At 41.4% G+C, this 16565-nt stretch overlaps 1 protein-coding gene across 10 annotated transcripts in view; it reads right to left on the reverse strand.

The window, feature by feature from the left end:
- Positions 1 to 9864, reverse strand: part of LOC117534100 (NMDA receptor synaptonuclear signaling and neuronal migration factor) — a 42787-nt gene extending 32923 nt beyond the window's left edge. For 9 of the 10 annotated variants that reach the window (XM_034198150.1, XM_034198147.1, XM_034198152.1 and 6 more), the window contains exon 1: positions 9502 to 9864. In XM_034198150.1, the coding sequence (XP_034054041.1) occupies positions 9502 to 9532 (31 nt within the window). In that variant the 5' untranslated portion in view covers positions 9533 to 9864. Of the gene's footprint in view, positions 1 to 9029; positions 9315 to 9501 lie in introns of those variants that run through there. The other variant, XM_034198146.1, reaches the window with a different exon arrangement.
- Between the last annotated feature and the right edge of the window lie 6701 nt (positions 9865 to 16565).

Genomic DNA, 16565 nt, shown 5'->3' on the forward strand with positions numbered 1-16565 from the left:
AGCATTTATTAAGTTTATATCGATGTGATCCTGAAAAATAAACTGATGTGTCTACAGATACAGTCCAATTATCAAAGGGGAACATTGACGTCCTCCAGCACTTGCCTGTTTTCTTATTCAGCTAGTGTTGGAAGTGACTGTGCAGGAGAGGCTCCTGAATGAAGGGCAAACACTGGGTGAATGCCTCCCTTCTGGCAGCTCTGTCAATTATTCAAGCCTGTCCAACACAGCAGGCGCACACACAGTAAGAACATTGCTATGATGCAACATCTTTCCTCATACTCTAAGATCCTTGATTTATGGCAACCTGGTTGCAAAAGGATAACAGATTGTATAGAAGTCTATAAGAAAAGGACCTTACTTATCACTTTTTTCGTTGTAGTAGTAATATTTTAAGTAGTTTGTGGTCTTAAGTGCTCATATCAAGTTTTCTTTAATACATCACTATGTTCATTTAGTAAATTATAATCCTATAATTATTGTAAAATGCACATTAAAGCAGGGAATGCATTAGTTATACACTGTTGCCTATAAAGTTGGAATACAATATTTGTACATCTTTTCATGAAATGATTGTGACAATGTGATTTGTTCTTGATAGATAAAGTGTATATCTTCTCAAAACTTTATTGATCAATCTCTTCCAAACACATCACAGTGAACATTAAATAGGAGTAAAAAGTGGAATGTGTCTGAAAAAAAAATTATTCCAACTTTATGGGCGACAAATAAAGTATATTACAAATAAGCATGTTTTTGCTAGGCATAATTAGCATCACAGTTAAAGTGATTTACGCCTGCACCTTGCTAACCAAGCTGGCCAACTAGTGCTAGCATTAGCTGCTTATAATACATGACTCACTTGCTTGTCTCCTACTTCACCCTCTCGTCCAAACATGGCCACTTCTGGCTCTAAAAAGACCAGATCACGAAAGCCAAAAACCAAAGTCGAGGCTTCAAATCCATAGTCTCGAAAACCAATGTGTGATGTCGCCGTGACGACCTCAGATCGCAGTCTAAGATGTCATCTTAAAGTTACTGTGTGTGTGAGTCAGTCTCAGTATTCAAAGCAAGAAAGAACAGAAACAATGAAAGAGACAAAATATGTGTGTCTTTGTCTTGTGATCTGACAAGCAACCAGTCCCGTTAAGGGCCGTCGTGAAACATGTTTTCTACGTTCTAATCAGCAGGTGTTCCCCTGAAGAAGAGACATTCTTATTTTGCCCTCCTGTTTCATTATTCAACAGGCTGGCCACTGATTAGAATCCGAAAACAATGGTGCAAGAGACTCGCATCATCCATTATACATGAGAGGAAACTGAGTCAGAAAGGGATATAGAAAAATCACTCTGGATCAATCCATTAAATAAACCCTCTCTCCCTGCTGTCTTATATCACTGTTCGCACCCACTCCAAAAATGACATGCAATTACAGGGACACAGGTGCAGTAGGCGGCAGGGGACGGATACCTTGTGCACATGTGAAAAATGAAGGAGGACAAGAGGAAGAAAGCCTGGCAGGCAGATATGGAATTCGTCCCGCATGCTCTCAGACATGTAACAGGGGTTTGGGGAGAGACACACGAGTTAGGGAGGGGAGTTCCTGAGGAGAGACGGGATTACAGCAGAGAGGAAGAGGCGTGTGTGGTGAAAAATGGGGGCATATTAAAAATGAAAGGGGGAGTAAACTAGAGAAAACAGAGGCAGACAGAGAGCACAGTCAGGACAAGCGAGAAGCAAGACCATCTCCTCAGGACAGATGCGTCTTGGAAAATCCTTTGTCATTTGGCCTCCTAAGGGGTCTCTACGGGCCTGTTTGGTACATCTGCGGTCATTTGCTATGATACATGTGTCAAATGGGAGTGAGTGAGGCTGAATGGAGATATTCTGACAGTGATGGAGGAGACTGGTTGTACAGTTAACCTTAAAGGTAAAATAGATTTTTGCCCAACCATACATATCTTCACGTTTCCATGTATTTTAGTACATGATGAACATTATTTTGCAGAGATTTCTAAATCGTATAGCTGTAATGTTTTCAAAACCGTTCCATGGTGGTATGTTCATGAGCTTATTGGAAAATGGGAATTGGCAACCAACCAGTGTTTTGTGTTTTTTTTACGAGTCTGTCGGCCATCAGCTCATTTTCAGACAGGTTTTTATATAAATGGATCTGGAAGTGAGAAAAAAAAGTGAGAGGGTCTTTGTTCCTGAAACTTTCAGAATCCCTTTACAGAGGGGACACATGTTGATGTATAAAAGACATGGAAAAGTGGATTTTGCATAACAGGTGACCTTTAAAGTCTTGACCTCTTTCGTGTGTGAACTTTGATTTTCATAAGATAATTTCAACTGACTTCCCAGCAAGCTTATGTATCTTTAATGTACACACATGCCGTTTGATCATTTGCTGATCTGACAGATGCTCTCATCTTTCCTAGAAGGTATTCTCAAGCCACAATGCAAAGCAACAATGATGCCACTTTCTTGGACAGAGCTCCTCTCCAAGAGTTACTGAAAGTCTGCTTTAGAAACTCCTTGTGGGTGCAACCTGAAGCTCCTGCTGAGTCAGAGTGAATATGAGCATATTTCTCCTCTTGTCTGGGTCTACAGTTCAGCACATACTGGAGTGTACTTAGCATTTCAAGGGCTGAATTAGTCAGACACAATTACACACACTCTACTCCTCCTTAAACACTTTTCTGCCACAAACTCCACTAACCACTTTGCAGTTGCATAGAAAAGATAGAGAAAAGGTACACCTCAGCATCTCTCTTAATGGATCTAGACAGAACAATGCATCATTTACTTGACAGATGGGAACATTACACAACTGTAAACATACCCTTTAGCTTCAGCCAGGTGTGTGCTTGCTTACTAATGCATATGGTGAAACATTCTTCATTACTTATCCAGTGTTATTCTATTCTCTTTTTCTTTGCCATCTTTCTCCAACTGTCCTGTTTTTAAGCGTGTTTTACGCCTACAATGTTAGTAATCATCCCTCAGACCTATGCCCTGGGTAGCTTTGCTGCAAAAGGTGTAAAGGCATAAAAATGCCCACCCACATTTGGATACATGAAAAATAATTAAAAAAATCACGGGACTTTGTCTTCCAAGTGGAGACAAAATGTAAGTGCACATTTTAGATAAAGTAATATAAAATATACCATAGTTTCATTAAGATAATTTAGTTATAGAAAAATATCTTAACCCTTTTTATACCATTGGGTAAGAATGCAGTGCTTTTATGCATCTTTACATTTCCACTGTATTTGACTACCAAATGGCTGCTAAAGTCATCCTGAGGACGCTGTTTGTCCAAGATTAACGAACTGACATACAGGTGCTTATAGTGGCACGTTCTATAATGTTGTACAGGATTTATTCCAATATTGACTCCTATCTAATCATCTCATGCCTTTTTACGCTGTGACCATACAGTATATCTTTAGAGGACAAGCGGCTGGAGGCTGAAAACAGGCTATCACTCCCCGTGGCAGTATTCCCACTGGTGTGAATATCACCAGAGCGGATGTCTCCCCGGGCGTCTCTCCACTGTAAACAATGGGCTGCCAAGCAAAGAGATTCCTCACTCGTAATGCTCCGTAATCGAATCCCCCTCTCAGATGGGCTTAATTGAATTGGGTTTCCTTCAAAGAAACACACACACACACACACACACACACACACACACACACACACACACACACACACACACACACACACACACACACACACACAAGCAACAAGAATTGCACAGCGGGTGATGAGAACCTGTTGAGAGGCTTGTTGCGTGTGCTGAGGACCGGGGGGGGGGGCTTGGGAATGTTAATCGCAAGTCTTGAAAGTGTGGGGCATTATGGGACATGTTCAGGGAGCTGATTGAAATGTCAGTACACTAGTGGCTCACCACGTACTGTACAGCGCTGATTTATACACTCACTAACACCAAGCACTTTTATGTTTCCCTGCAGAAGTCTGAACATATTTACCTTATCGATGTTTTATTGTAAAAAAAGAGAGCACTTCTTAAAAGAGTAACATATTATGTACAAATTATTAACTGAAGAATGTCAACATACACAAAAATTGTGCATGATTCAGTTCGCCCCTGCAAATGAAACATTACTTCTTCACTCTAAAATGACCTCATTGCTTTTCTGAAGTTGTTTACCAATGCATAAGGTCTTTATTTTCAAACTAGGCTTGGTAAGGTGGACCCACACTATATGAAAGTGCTTATAAAAGGGACATTTCTTTAAACAAACCTTTCTGTTTGGATGGTCATTTTTTGTATAAAGAATAAATGAAGATAAACAAATGTAGATGACAGCAGACAGACCATTCTTCCAAATTGCTTTAATAACTTCTGCCTCAGTCTATTAATTGCAAAGACCAGCACTTGTCCATATTACCAAAAATCTAAAATACAGTATTTTAAAAAGTTAAAAAGCTAACCAGATAATATTTATATTTAATCATTTATTTGGCAGGGACAATGCACAGTAATGAACACTTAAAACATTCAAATGTGTCAAGCGTAACAGTGCCAGATTTAGCTTTGAGCTCATTTCCATCCGCAGTCCCTCACATAAAACATTTAAGAAAATAAGACACACATTAGGGCAAGATTCTAGCAAAGAATGACCAGATTCTCAGAATTTAAGAAGAAACACGGTCTCCCTTTTGTTGAGCTTGTTATTTCCAAAAAACAATTAGGCAACAACCCTCGACCCCCGTGAACAGGTCTACAAAACAAAGAGTACCACCTGTCGACTGCAATGAATAAACTAATTAAACTAATAAGACACAATATTTGATTTCCATCCCTCAAACAATCCTTTCATCTTTTAGGTCATCCCTCGCACCCCCACAGCTCTGTGAACGCTGTTGTCCGACGCCCTTCATCCGGACCACAGCCCAGCCTTTCCTCTCCGTCTGATAGGAAGATCAAAGCATTTGCTTTTGCACTCAATATCGCAGAATTCTGGTATTCAAATTGGAGGTGATGTCATCCCGTCTCCCCCCCCCCCCCGCTGTCAGTTGCTCGCACTTCTCATGAGCTGCTGGAGGGGAGAGTGTGACCTGTTTCATAACCAGCATCCATAAACATGCAGGAGATGACAGACGAACACAACGAGAAGCTCTTTAGCACTTTGTTTGTATTGCCTGTCTATGAATGCAGCCATTCCCTACTGTGTGATTTCTAACCAATCCTCATACCTCAATGAGAAAATGGCTCATCTGTAAGTGCTTTCCTAAATGACTCCTCTTATGAGCGGTTTATGATCTGGCACACCTTTCGGCAGGACCTTCTGGACGTGCAATAACGCTCAAGGTTTTGCAATGTCAGGTCTGTCCACCACTTTAGTCCACACTTAAGTCTCTCAACAACCATTGGATGGATTACAAGGATATTTGGTGCATCCATTAACAGTCCCAAGAGGATGTTGCCTACTGACTTTGGTGATTCACAGATTTAACTTTGGTGCCAACAGCAGGTTGACATTTTCGATTGTTTTACTGCCATGTCCAGACAACAATGGGGCAGATTGCCATGTTGTTTGGAACAGATATCTATGCTTCTTAGAGGGTCAATCCTATTGAGTGTCCTGATTATCTGACTTTGCCTATAGCGCCACCGGCAAGTGGTGAGTTGTTGTTATGTTGTTGTTATGTTTTGGTGATTAGAATTTCATGGTTTCATTTAAGGAAGAAAATCATAATGCAAACCTTGGTCTCTCATATCAAAATCAGTTGCTTTTTATGCCAGTTCCACTCATATTGAGACCATTTGAGTTAGTTATAGTATATGTATATAGTTAGTATATCACGCTATGTTTTGAATTGGAGTAAAACAGCTTTTATTTGCAACAATAGGTCTCCAGTCAGAACAACAAACAGTGAATATTACTTATTCATAGAATCTTAAATAAACACGTTTACCTTCTTCACAGTGTGCAGTGCACTGGTTCATTGCACACACAACTGGAGTGTGACTATCTCCATGCCATGACCTTCATAAACAGGTCAGCTCGTTCATTAAATGTTTCATGAGCTTCTCACCGACTTAGCTTTATGCAAGAGAAACAGATTACAAAAGCTGTTGAATGATACATGAGTTTATGTTCTGTGTATTCATGTGCAGTATGTGGGTGTGTGTTTGTTTTAGTCCTATACCTCCAGAGTGAGGACATTTCTTTAGGGATTAGAGCTTGGGTTTACAATAAGGTTAGAATTGGTTAAAGAAAATAGGTCATAGTGTTAGCTAGGTGCTAAATATAGATCACAAAAGGTTAAAGCTATGCATTTTGTGCTTATGGTTTTGAAAACATGAAGTTTATGAAGTCAGTGGAGGGTCCCCATGAGCAAAAGGAGTAGTGGTTATTGAAGTGATGTGTGGATGTGTTGACAAAGGATGATGACTCAGACTTTTATACACATATGCCTGCTGTCAGTTTCCTTAAGGATTCTGATGCACAGGAACGTGTTGGCGTGTCTTTGTTTGTACAGTATGTAAATGAGAAGAAAAGAAAGACACACAGCATCATCAGGAGGTTGCACTGGCAGTAAGGCTGCAACTATGATTATCTTCGTAATTAATCCATTAATCCAGGGCGACTGTGGCTGCGAGGGAGTGTGGTCGTCTTTCAACCAGAAGGTTGTGAGTTCGATCCCAGCCCGTGCAGCCAACATGTCGATGTATCCTTGGGCAAGATACTTAAACCTGAGTTGCTCCCGATGGCCAACGGTGTGTGAATGTGTGTGAATGTTAGGTCCTAGTGGTACTGCTCTGTATGAATGGGTGTGAATGGGTGAATGACATGTAGTATGTAAAGCGCTTTGAGGGGTCGTAAAGACTGGATAAAGCGCTATATAAGTACAGTCCATTTACCATTAATCATTTGGTCTATTAAGTGTCAGAAAATATTGCAAAATGTCCATCCTATTTTAGCTGATGGTTTAAATGAATATGTTCCCAAATCCAGAACCCAAAGACAACATTTCATATATGATGATGATGATGATGATGATGATGATGATGATGATGATGATGATGATGATGATGATGATGATGATGATGATGATATAAAACAGACATAGGACCGTTTCTTTAATTTATTTCTGCATACAAAATTTATTTAAATTACATTTCTGGATTTATTTTTCCTGCGTGATTGACTATAGCTGACTAATCATTAAAGCTTGACCTGGCATAGAGTATGTGTACAGGTGTGTGTGTAAGTAAGAGAGAGGCAAGAGGGAAAGCCTTCTTTGTACGTGACACCCATGTCAATTCCCACCCTGTCTCATTGAGGCATGCATGTGCACCTAGCCTCACCTATCTCACAGTTCCCAGCCTGCAGGGGAAGAAAAGCTATACGGGAGACTGACGGTACACAGAGGCTCATATTAACCAGACCATCCTGCTATAATCAATGTCATTTCACAGACATAAAGGTCTATTCCCCTCACCAGTTCCAACCGAATAGCTGTAAACTGACCTTTAACATCCGGATTATAAAACAAGATCTATGGCTCTTGACGAAAACAGAATCGACAACAATTACTAAGCAGATACAGTAATCCAGCTGTCTCCAGATGTTTCACTATAGGACACTGTTGTGCTCTCAGCTGCTTCATCCAAAGTTTATTCTGCACACGATGAGCACAAAATGTACAAAAAGTATGGAAATGAACCTCATCGTTCAAAATGGAATTGCAACATAAATGGCTGTATTGGGGGTAAAAAAAAAAGTCCACGGATCTGACGTTGCAGACGGAGGTCTAACACTTAAAATCTGCTGGAGTCCAGCCTGCCCTTCAGATAGAATGGGGAAAAGAAGTGAGCATGTGTTGATGAAATGAGAGAGATGTGTGTGCACATGCCTTGCTATGTTTGTGTGTGGTGGAGAGATGCAGAGAAAACACTTCTGAATGCTTGCTTCCTCATTCAGGAGGTTGCTTGCAGGGGAAAGGCTGATGCATTTTGGATGTGGTTCAGCTGCATTCCCCATCTACGGGAGACAAGGCTCAATCTGCCAATAAACTCAGAAATAATTCAACTTTGTGTGTGAACGAGAGAGGGGTTGTATAGATAACCCAATAATGTATTTGAGTGTGTATGTTAGCGATTGAAAGGGATCATCCTCAATATGCAAGTTAACATGAAATGTCTCCTGTCCCCCCCCCCCCACACACACACACACACACACACACACACACACACACACACACACACACACACACACACACACACACTGCAATGCACTCAAACACGGCTCACGTATAGGGGCTGTGCAATGTTAAGGAAGACACACTGAAAGAATGACGTAATAGCACATCAGCCCACATATGTGGACGTCGGAGTCTGCACAAGTCAAGGTCATTCATTGATCGAATTAAAGTCACACAGCGAGGCCTGCAGCGAGGCCACCGCCAAGACGCAGGACAACTACATTTGTATTCTGATCTCAGTCAAGATCTCAGCTCGCTGTCTGTACTTGTGTGTGGACACATGAACAGCCACACGTGCTTTTTAAGCAAACTGCAGCTTCAGCTCAGCCATGCAGCCAGCACATGATGGAGATTGTGCTAGAACAACTGGATGCAGACTCAACCATTTAATAATACAAAAATCCATACAGCCCTGAACGAGTGAGTCGTTAACAGCTTTTAACGGGCTGGACTCGTGCCAAACAGTCTGAGTCCCATGTTATTTCCAGGCTGAATTAATTACCAGCCGCTTACCAGAGCTGCCCCTCAGTGACCGGTCCAATAACTGACCACGATAGGTGATCAATGCAAACGATCGGATCGATTCAGTGATTGATTAATTGGCGGCCGTATCTTTGCCCGCCGGGCCGTGAAGGCAGCAGCAGCCCCCTCGCTACGCTGCGCTCGGGTCGATGCGGCCAGACAGAAAGCCGTTTGTCTTTAAAACACCATTATCAAAAGGATGGCAGGCTATTTATTTTCAAATCAGAGGAAAGTCTATTTTAGGTGAGAAATTGCATGAGGGTTACCGTGAGTCACAGCAGCCCTCGCTTTGCCTCGGCATGACTTTCATTACACAATGAAGCTTCATTCACAACATCAGTAATAGCTCCGACGCGCCAGGGGCAAATATCCTCTTCCAGCATTATTTAATCCAGATAAAACAGTTTTGTAGGATTAAAGGGAAGCCTTTTCTTAAATTGGCTTGATTTAATCATCACACATTTTGTTTAGAGGGATGTATTTTTATTTTAAAGCACACGTTTTCTCAGATGCACGCACCGGGGCTAGACGGGACAGTCGGAGGACGTGAGAAAAGCGCAAAGAACCTCTGCGCATTACAAAGAAGGGCTAGCTGTACCCGGGAAGCGCAGTGGAAATTGAATTGTCACACATGGGTAACTTCGGTTGGGTGGCACCTGAAAGCTTAAATACCTGCCAAGTCTCACTGAAGCTTCCATGTAACGTGTTCAAATGCGGAGAGCTCCGGGTGTCACTCACCTAACTTTTGCTGCCACAGAAGAAATCGCATCGTTTCTTAAATTCTTCCTTTTGGATACGGCAGTTCCCATGCTGACATGGAAACGACGCAGGCAGGAAACCCGTTCATTCCAAAGACACGGAGGGAATGCGACAACCAAAACAGTATAAAAACCGCAGCAACAAAAAGAAGGAAAACAAAGTTGGAAATGGGAAATCCTGGAGAAGGTATGTCTCGCACGCGTCTGCAGAGGAAATGATGCAGAAAAGGGAGGAATGTCAGACTTGCTCTCTCTGTGTTTCTCAGGATATGAGCACGTACGTGGGATATAGCTGCACAGCTGTCAGCGTGTGGCTGAAAATACACAGACCTCTCTCTCTCTATTTCTCTCTTTCTCCCTCCCTCATTGATCTGAAAATGCAATGGGAGGGTGGGGGGGGTGGTGATATCACCATCATCATCATCATCATCATCACAGAGGGGGAGGGAGGGACACTGGTGCCATCCACACATAGGAACCTTTGCCTTTCATCTCATCCTTTTTTTGGACCATTACGTATCTATTTGGTTATTGCCTAGTGTTATGTAAACGGTCATTTTGGTAAAAGCCTCTCCCTCTCACACACAAACGTCAAAAATGGTTCTCATCCCCAGCCAAGGACAGATGGAGCATGAAGTTCAGGCGCTGCAGTGCTCTGAGCCCCACATCATATGGCATGAGAACAATAGCTATAGACTGTGAGTTGTTTCTGCTGTTGAATATTTATTTCTCCAAGCCATTGTTATCAGTATTCAAAAGAGTGCAGGAGACTGACAGATCATAAAGGGCAGCTCCTCTGTGGAGCAATGTGAGAGGTTTCCTTCTATAGTCATGGATCTACAATGCTCTTATGCAATTGTGATTGCAAGAGTTGGAATTACTTCTATGTGTTACTAAAGCAGTTGCACACACCTTAATCAGGTCATCATTATTCTCACTTAAATCAATGGATGCATACTATAAAAACCTTTCAGGATGTCTTCAGGCCTTTAGATCTCACATACAAAGGTTAGTACAAAACAATCCATTAAACACTTAAAAATACATAAATTAAACTCGAATGTCAAGGTGAAAGTCCTTAATTTAATGTACAAATGTTTCCTTATCGTGAGTTCTAAAAATTGCAGATTTTTTATTTTTAAGTTCAAGTCTACGTAGAGTTGGTTATGGTTGAGATTTCTTAGATGGGCCAATTTCTGCAGAACATGTAGGAGGAGAATGGCCTCTGTCTGAAAATGTGCCACATAAATAAATGTACCTTAGCTTAGAGTATGATTGTATCTATTGCTGCAGATGCTTTCTTTGCTCCTTTTGTGCGAATGTAGAACACAATATAAAAGACAAACATGGTTATATCAAACAGATACAGTGCATCCGGAAAGTATTCATATCCTTCACTTTTTCCACATTTTGTTATGTTACAGCCATATTTCAAAATGGATTAAATGTTTGGTTTTTCAACATTCTAGACACAATACCATTACCCCATAATAAAAGTTTTTAAATAATTTTTGCAAATGAATTAAAAAAAAAATTATTATATCACATGTGCATAAGTATTCACAACCTTAACTCAATACTTTTTTGAAGCACCTTTGGCAGAAATTACAGCCTCAAGTCTTCTTGAGTATGATGCTACACGCTTGGCACACCTATCTTTGGGCAGTTTCTCCCATTCTTCTTTGCAGATCGTCTCAAGCTCCATCAGGTTGGATGGGGAGCGTCGGTGCACAGCCATTTTCAGATCTCTCCAGAGATATTCAATCGGGTTCAAGTCTGGGCTCTGGTTGAGGCACTCAAGAACATTCACAGACTTGTCCTGAAGCCACTCCTTTGTTATCGTGGCTGTGTGTTTAGGGTCATTGTCCTGTTGAAAGGTGAACCACGCCCCAGTCTGAGGGCCAGAGCGCTCTGGAGCAGGTTTTCATCAAGGATCTCTTTGTACATTGCTGCATTCATCTTTCCCTTGATCCTGACTAGGACCATCGGGTTCTTGGTCAGCTCTCTGACTAAGGTCCTTCTCACCCGATGTTCAGTTTGGTTTGGGCAGCAAGCTCTAGGAAGAGCCCTGGTGGTTTCAAACATCTTCCATTTGCAAATGATGGAGAGCACTGTGCTCGTTGGGACGTTCAATGCTGCAGACATTTTTCTGTACCCTTCCCCAGATCTGTGCCTTGATACAATCCTGTCTTTGAGGTCTACAGTCAATTCCTTGGACTTCATGACTTGGTTTGTGCTCTGATGTGCACTGTCAATTGTGGGACCTCATATAGACAGGTGGGTTCCTTTCCAAGTCATGTCCAATCAATTGAATTGACCACAGGTGGACTCCAATCAAGTTATAGAAACATTTCAAGGATGATCAGTGGAAACGGGATGCGCCTGAGCTCAATGTTCAGTGTCAAAGCAAAGGGTGTGAATACTTATGTACATGTGATATTTCATTTGATTATTTTTAACACGTTTGCAAACAATTCCTTAAAAACGTTTTCACTTTGTCATTATGGGGTATTGTGTGTGGAATATTGAGAAACAAAATGAATTTAATCCATTTTGAAATAAGGCTGTAACATAACAAAATGTGAAAAAAGTTAAGGGGTATGAATACTTTCCAGATGCACTGTATATTATTTACAGAAACCAACACTATGTGCAGACATTTTCATGTCAAACTGTGCGATACAACTTGATTTTCTTCCTTTTATTTAAAGAATCAATGTTGGCATGATTCCCAGCGGTATAGAAAATGTGTTAGCTCCCACTGCTCAGAGATAATTAATCACTTGTCATTGATTGAAGATAATTAGTGGTTCACACACACCCACACACACCCAAACACACACATGTTGGCACATGCACACATCAACTTATAGAAGCACAGGTACCAGACAGATCCCCCAGTAACGCACGACTAGCCTTCAAACATCAAACCAGTCAGTCTTTCAATAAACGGGTCATTTTACCAGCAGCTCCAGTGTGCAGGATGTCCTTGAGCTTTATATCTTTTAAAATGTGCTTGTCCTGCGCACACACACACAGTCGCTGCACACACACACAAACACACACACACACACACACACACATACTAAGACAAAAGGAATGAAAATCAATAAATAAAGCAAAGCCCCAATGGGCTTTTGTGAGCGGCTGTAGGCCATTAAGCAGTAAATAATTCCAGGCAGCTCTGACGAGACTGAGGTGAGCGTGTGTGGATGGACTGTAGATGAGCAGTGGAGATGGAGGGAGGGATGAATGAAATGAGGGAGGAAAGGACGGTGGAGCTCCTTCAAAGAGACAAACAAAATGTGAGATGATGGAAAGGGGAGGGATGAATGGACGGCAGGGATCCAAAACAGAAAGGCGAGCAGAGTAGGGACAGCATGCAGGGGAATACAGCGAGGACGAGAGACACGGGGATGAAAGAAAGCGTCGATTTCAGGTTTTTCATTCTAAAAAACGAGTGCCGCTGTCTGCCACCAACAAGCAATGCAGCTGTCATACAATGTGCTTTAAAGGGTTGTGGGTGCAACTAAATAGATGAAAGGCAATGAAAATGGGAGGACAAGGAAGACATGCAGCCATAAATCCACATCTGCCCAACATATTAGTGTCTCCTCTGACCCTGACAAGCACTCACCAGATGATTGATGGCTAAGCAGATCAATATTTGAGTCGCAGCAGTTACAAGAGCAGCCAGCCAAGTGGCCCGAGAGTCCCTCTCATTGATGGGACTGGCTTTACATGCTCAATCAGATTCTCCACAAATACTGATGTCGTTTCCCAATGAAAATCATTCAGTATTAATGAACATCAAACCCAATTCGACAAACCAAATGTCATTTGATATTTCAAGTAAAATGTAACTTGTCTAATGTACAATTGGCCCACTGATGGAATTTGCTTTGTATATAAATATACCAATAAATCAATTTTGGCAAAGTCACTTAATTGGTCAATCACATAAATGCAAGTTCACATTCCTGATGGATTCTTTTTAAGCATAAACCGTATTCACAACCTTATTCCTCTCCCAAAAATAGTTGTTGGGGCATTGCTGTAGACTCTTAGGCCTCTTGTAACTTTCCCAAGTGATACAAATTATCCCTATTTTTATTTCAGCATTATCTAACTTGTGCAGTCTCAACACATTTCGCGGCCACATGCTATCAGCCCTTTTATCTGAAACTTAATCACTCCATCTGTCAGTGAGAAAATGTGTGCAAACCAGCTGATAAAAATACCATCAGAACTTTGGTGACACGGCTGAAGAAGAGGAGAGAAAGTGTGAACATGAATTGTGAAATGTTCCTCCGAGGCAGTCCAGATATGTATTCAGAACACGTAAAGGCAAACTTGTAAGAAAGCCATGCAGCGAGCAGCCTGCCCTATTTCTGGAGACTTTGAGGAATTTTTAGGATAAAGTTGGGGAACGGGGTTGATAAAGTGTGTGAAATGGATGGGGAGTATAGTAAAGCTTAAGAGTGGATTAAGACTCTTAAAGCTTGCAAGACGTTAAGTGAGATGATATTAAACGTTGATACCGTCCCAATGGGATGTTCATATCACTGAACTCTTTTAAAGTCCTTGTTTCTTTAAATATATGGTTTAATTTGAGGAGGAGGATTTAGACAGTGGAACTCGCATTAAAGAATAATGCTTCCCATTGGTAATAAACTTTGACAGGGCATTATAATCTCATTTGCTACATTTGAACGGCTTAATTAAGACCATTAGGGAGAATAGTTACACAAAGCTTCATAGACAAATATTTCATAAGCTTTTTCAATTAACATTGTCTGTTAAAGACAGAATACACTTTTCAGAATCAGAATCAAAAACAGGTTTATTACCAGTTTTCACTTAGGAGGAACTTGACTAGGTGTCGTGGTGCATACATAAAAGTAAAACAACAATTAAAAAACAGATATAGAACTAGAAAAAATATAAATATAACAGTATTTACATTGCAATGGAATGAAATATGGATTAAAAAATAAATAAAAAATCGGCAGTAATAAGAAAAGAAAACAGATATTGTTGAACATTATGTGCATTCATGTAATGCATATGTCACTTGAGATATTATTTCCTTAGGTGTCCATTTTCCTAAAAAGTGATTTTACTGGTAGGATTGTTACGCTTGTGTTTGAGTAGTGTCTCTGGCTTTAAGATGCACTTACTGTTATACATTTGGAACTTTGGTGGACAACATTAGACATCTAATAAATAGATTCAGCATTAACTAGATGCATTTCAACAAACTTCCTAATTCCCTTATAATTTATCCTAATGATTCATGACCTATCCATGATTAGGCCAAGATTTATATTTGTCCAATCATATGCTTTGACCTACCTGTAAAACTAATGACATTCTCAATGCAGCATGCTAATGTAAACATGATGAACAATACAGAGTTCTGTGTTAGCATGCTGACGCTAGCGTTTAGCTCATCCTCACAGAGTATCGAGCACGGCTGCAGACTCGTTGTCTTGCTTAAAGAATAACACGTTAGCTTTAGAAGTGAGTAAATGGACAGGCATGTAAACGATGGCTCTGCTAGTCCCTCCATTACCACTGCTTTCATATATCAAGGGACAACCCAAAAGCTTTTCTAACCCTTTAAGCAAATAGACTACTGATTTCTGCATCAATCTATCCGGCGGTGCTGCGCGGCACTTTTGTTACTCAAATTTAAGATCTGTCTCCATAATAACATCAAGGACCTTTGCAGTAAACCATATTCTCTTGAGGGAGGCAGGCTGTCAGGAGATAAGGGAGAAGAAAGACAGTGATGGGAAGAAAGAAAAAAGGAAGGCAGCTTGGAGGGCAAATGAGGGTTAACAATCAGGTGAGAAGATAGAAGCGATGTGTTACTGCCGGCATTGCTCTGTGAGAATGAATATTAAAAGGGACGGAAGGAAAGGTGAACGTTGGTGTATTTGGTGAATTTGCAAAGAATCACTGTTTCTGTGGCATCGCAATGTACTTCAAATCTGTGTGTGAGAGAAGACCCAGCTCACCTGACAGAGGGAGGGAGGGTGGGGGAGATGGATAGCGGCAGTAAAGTGACATAAAGCGAGGCACAGAAAGTGAGCTGGTGGAGGAGAAGAGATTTTCATGTGCAGATGATGGATAGAGCAATCCGTGGGCCAGCAGAGAGAAACTGTGTGTGTGACAGGTTTAACTGTGGGTAACCAGGGCAAGTTCTGTTTAGATTTACTACCAGACTGTATTACTATATCCAGGGCTGCACATAACTGGTGCGCACCTCCGCCAAAAAAAGAGCACCGTGTCATTTGAAAAAAGGCGCATTTGCGTACCAACATTGAGAGAGAGAGAGGGAGAGAGAGAAGAGAGAGAAGGGAGAAGAGAGAAGAGAGGAGAGAGAAAAGAGAAGAGAGAAAGAGAGAAATATATTTGCGAGTTGCATATGAACCTATGATATGAACTCAGGGCCGGCCCGTAGCCCTGGCGTAATAGATGTTCGCCTAGGGCGCCAGATCTGTGGAGGCGCTGCGCTGGCAGCTCTGGGAGGGAAAACAACATTTTTGACCGTTGGGGCTCATCCTAATTTTCGGCCTTGATGTAACAATATTCACAATTTAGTAAATGTAACACACTTTTCACCCTGGTTACACGTTTCATTTGCCCTGTACGATGGGCGCTGTAAGTGATGAAAATGGGGGATGTTGGCTTATCTGGCGCCCGCAGCTCACAGCCAAAGTGCGAGTGAGCGTGGGAGAGAGGGAGGGTGCACCGGTTCCGGCGCTGTTGTTATTAGCATCTGCATCTGGTGCTAGCTGCTCTACCCATGGATGTATAATAAGAAGAACTGGATACAGCGTGGGAGGCGGGGCCTCATTAATTCCTATGAGAGCTGCTCATTAGCGCATGATGATAAAATGGCCCAACTTTTGAGAGAGTGAAACGTCACAGATTACCCAGCATGCCTGAGAAGTACCCGTATGTGCACTCATAGAGCATGCGCAACTTTAACCAAAATGCTCGTTCACATCAAGCACGTCAATTTGCGTACACGTA

Source organism: Gymnodraco acuticeps, unplaced genomic scaffold, assembly GCF_902827175.1.
Source record: "Gymnodraco acuticeps unplaced genomic scaffold, fGymAcu1.1, whole genome shotgun sequence".
Classification (NCBI taxonomy): Eukaryota; Metazoa; Chordata; class Actinopteri; order Perciformes; family Bathydraconidae; genus Gymnodraco; species Gymnodraco acuticeps.